General features: G+C 36.5%; 1 protein-coding gene across 1 annotated transcript in view; it reads left to right on the top strand.

The window, feature by feature from the left end:
* LOC106870134 (cholesterol transporter ABCA5) overlaps positions 1-1,570 on the top strand; it is a 57,112-nt gene that overhangs the window by 34,240 nt on the left and 21,302 nt on the right. Inside the window, exons 17-18 of the mRNA XM_052974985.1 lie at positions 531-800; positions 1,373-1,504. Coding sequence (XP_052830945.1) covers positions 531-800; positions 1,373-1,504 — 402 coding nt within the window. The remainder of the gene's footprint in view (positions 1-530; positions 801-1,372; positions 1,505-1,570) is intronic.

Here is a 1,570-nt window from a genome sequence, read left to right on the forward strand (position 1 = left end):
CTTCTTCTTCTTCTTCTTCTTCTTCTTCTTCTTCTTCTTCTTCTTCTTCTTCCCACCACCACCATCATCATCATCATCATCATCATCATCATCATCATCATCATTCGAATTCAGTGTGGTACTCCACTCACTCCCGTTCTGGTAGCTGTTTAATGTAGCCGCGTTGCTGAGTATCAGTGAAAGCACCACTGGCTCTCATCCTCTCATTGATTACAATAACAGCAGCAACAACAACGACAACAACAAAATTCGTTTCAAATTATGGCACAAGGCCAACAAGCTTAGGTGGGGGGGGACAAGTACTAGTTACGCACCGGACCCCCAGTGCGTAACTGGTACTTATTTTATCGATCCCAAAAGGCAGAATTTGAACTAAGAACGTAATAACGGACGAAATACCACTGAGCATTTTGTCCGGTGTGCCATCTCGCCACCAATAGTAGTAGTAACTACGCATACGCCTTTAGTTACATATAATTCAATTAAGTTCTGTTTTATTTTTTGTTGATTGCTTTTTTTCTGTTTTGTAGCTTGCGGCAGATCAACTCGCAAACACAGCCATCTTTAATTCCACAGCAGTCCATGCTATTCCAACAATTGCCAATTTTATTACAAATACTCTGCTGAATATGGGAGGAAATTTACCAGTCTTCAACATCAGCACCAACAATTGGCCGTGGCCAAAATTAAGAAATACTGCTGCCGTCAGTGGTAAAACTTTCGCAACGGTCTACGTTTTATCATTTGCATTCCTTGTTTTATCGAATGGAGCTGGAATACAGGTTGTAAAAGACTATGAGGTGAGTTTTGCATTCATAGATTTCGATCACTAATATCTAATGCATTGTTCGTAACGAATAAATGTAGTGGATTTTACCAATAATTTGGGTGTCTGTAACATTGTTACTAATAATTTACTGGTCTGCACTAGTAGTACCTATAATATAACGGACTTCACATTTTGTACTTATAATGTGGTGGACTGTACAGTTTGAAATCAATATGGTGGACTGTACAATTTGTAACATTAACTCAACCACACTCCAAGTTATTTGTAGAGACAGTCACCATATTATACAAGTTCTCTCTCAGTGTAAAGTATATAAATACAAAACGTCGAAGAAAGAAATTGTACTTAAAACTTAAATGTGCTCACATAATTATATCAGGTACCAGCTCTTCAGATGTCGGAAATCTGTAGTGTACATGTATATTTCTAGACTCCATTTTAATCATTTATTCATTCGTTGTTCCATATATGGAAGTAAAGCATATTAAAATATTTCTGTTTCCAATTACATCGCATAATATTCCAAGTTCTGTTTTTATTAACTTTTTATATTTTTTTTCTCATTTTCACCCGCAAAATCAGTTTAATATCCGAAGCCAACTCCGAGTGTCAGGAATATCAAATTCCATCTACTGGGCTGCCAAAAGAACTCTTGATCTGGGCAATGCTCTGATACCCGTAATCTTTCTTCTAATTATAATTCTTGCTTTCCAGGTAAGCCTTGCCTTTTGATTTTCATTAACATTGCCATTGTTTCATTTATCGATATATATATATATA

This window comes from Octopus bimaculoides, chromosome 20 (genome assembly GCF_001194135.2).
Source record: "Octopus bimaculoides isolate UCB-OBI-ISO-001 chromosome 20, ASM119413v2, whole genome shotgun sequence".
Classification (NCBI taxonomy): Eukaryota; Metazoa; Mollusca; class Cephalopoda; order Octopoda; family Octopodidae; genus Octopus; species Octopus bimaculoides.